The 1,790-nt window shown below is 44.4% G+C and overlaps 1 protein-coding gene across 1 annotated transcript; it reads right to left on the bottom strand.

Annotated features, from left to right (window-relative positions):
• Positions 1 to 266: 266 nt before the first annotated feature.
• LOC110035261 (ABC transporter G family member 23) lies at positions 267 to 1,768 on the bottom strand (the record flags this gene model as incomplete). The annotated part of the gene is made up of 1 exon (XM_020739493.1): positions 267 to 1,768. A coding segment is annotated over one exon (1,371 nt), but the record flags the coding sequence as incomplete, so codon positions are not given.
• Positions 1,769 to 1,790: the final 22 nt, after the last annotated feature.

Here is a 1,790-nt window from a genome sequence, read left to right as displayed (position 1 = left end):
ACGCATTTAACATAAATACATATGCATACATACTCACACCCACACATACAAATATATTAACTCATAAAAATCCCAAGTCCATCATTTGAAGGAGCAAATATTACACATGTTATATTATACGTACTTACATGATATGCACAATTGTCATATATTTACATATCTAATATTTAAACTTACATATTTATATTCCAACACTAAAACTTTATAAATCAAACAAAAAAACAAAAGTGTGATGATATAAATAAGAAAATGGTAAGTGTCACATATACATGAGAACATTTAAAGTTGATGGTATGTACCCAAAATGCCTAGAAATTATGATAATCTCAAAACTATTAAAAAAATACATGAAATTACAATAACCATAATCCGGTTAAACTCATTAACCACACTTTGATCAAAGCATGGTCCGGGAAGCCCTTCTAACCAAAACCAACCAACACAAAACCCTATAAAGAAAGAAGAAACCACACATAACCCCAACATTGACCCACCTAATATCCTTCTCCAACCCCCTGCTCCTCAGCGCATCTCCACCGTTCATCAAACAAACCGTCCCCTGCTCTCCTCCCAACCATTTAAAACATCTCTGCCTATCACTCCAATACTCGTTCACCAGCAAGGCATCCAACGGATACCTGTACAGCGATGCGTAGTACATAAAAAGCCAGAACTTTGGCAGGCTTTCCTTCCCTATAAAATACCCAGAAAACAAAAAGAAAAACCCTAAAAAAACGCAGATTAAATAGTTCCCCACCACGTAATCAGACGCCACCGCGCTCAGAAACAGAACCAGGGAGCTCGCCATCAGGACTATCAGCCATACCGCCATTATAAAGAACAGGAAAGCGTAGACATTTGGGTTTAAACCAACCAGCCAGTAAGCAGGAACTGCGAAGAGGATGGCCACCACGAGCAAGAAAGGAATGGTGACAACTGCATTGGCTATCATGTATGAAGAAAGTCGGTACATTTTTCTGGAAGACTCTCTCATTAAAACTCTGCGCTCCTGTAAGAATATGGGCAGAGCTTCAACAGTGGAGGAGAGGAGGAAGCTGAGGGTGAAGGCTAAGAATCCGAGCCTCTCTGCAACTCCGGCCTCGTCTGCTTTCAGTCTAAGGTAAACGCTGCCGAGACTGAAGCCTCCCACGATGGCTTGCGCTGTTCTGGCTAAAAAAAGCTGTTTTGTTCTGTACATGATTTTCCAAAACCTCCATGAGAGTGAACCCACTTCATCGAACCTGGAGATGTAGTTTTTGCGCTTTTTGATTACGGAGGGGTGTTGGGGATGTTGATTGGAGAGATCTAAATCGGTGAATTGATTGGGGGAATTGTACTGCTCTTCTAACTGAAGGATGATCTCCATTGCCAGTTCTAAGGGGTTGAGTTGGCGGGGGATGGTGAAGCCGAGGTTGGAGATGGAGGTTTTGAGGGATGAGAGATTGCCGAAGTGGGCGGCTCTGCCGCGGGAGAGGAGGAGGAAAGTGGAGATGTGTTTGAGGATTCGGTAGCTTGGTTGGTGGATGGTGAGGATCAAAATTTGATTTTTTTGGGCGGAGAGGGAGGTGAGGAGGTGGATGAGTTGGAGGGCAGAAGAGCTGTCGAGACCGGAGGTGGGTTCGTCGAGGAGAAGGATGGGGGGGTTGTGGATGATGTCGACGCCGATGGAGACGCGCTTCTTTTCGCCGCCGGAGATGCCGCGGGTCTCTTCGTCGCCGATGAAGGAGTCGGCGATGTGCGCCAGGCCCAGTTCCTGTATTTTTATGTTTGGATGGGATCAAGTCGATTTT

This window comes from Phalaenopsis equestris, unplaced genomic scaffold (genome assembly GCF_001263595.1).
Source record: "Phalaenopsis equestris unplaced genomic scaffold, ASM126359v1 Scaffold197044, whole genome shotgun sequence".
NCBI classification, from domain to species: Eukaryota; Viridiplantae; Streptophyta; class Magnoliopsida; order Asparagales; family Orchidaceae; genus Phalaenopsis; species Phalaenopsis equestris.
Note: the sequence above shows the minus strand (reverse complement) of the source record. Positions and strands in the feature narration are given on the sequence as shown.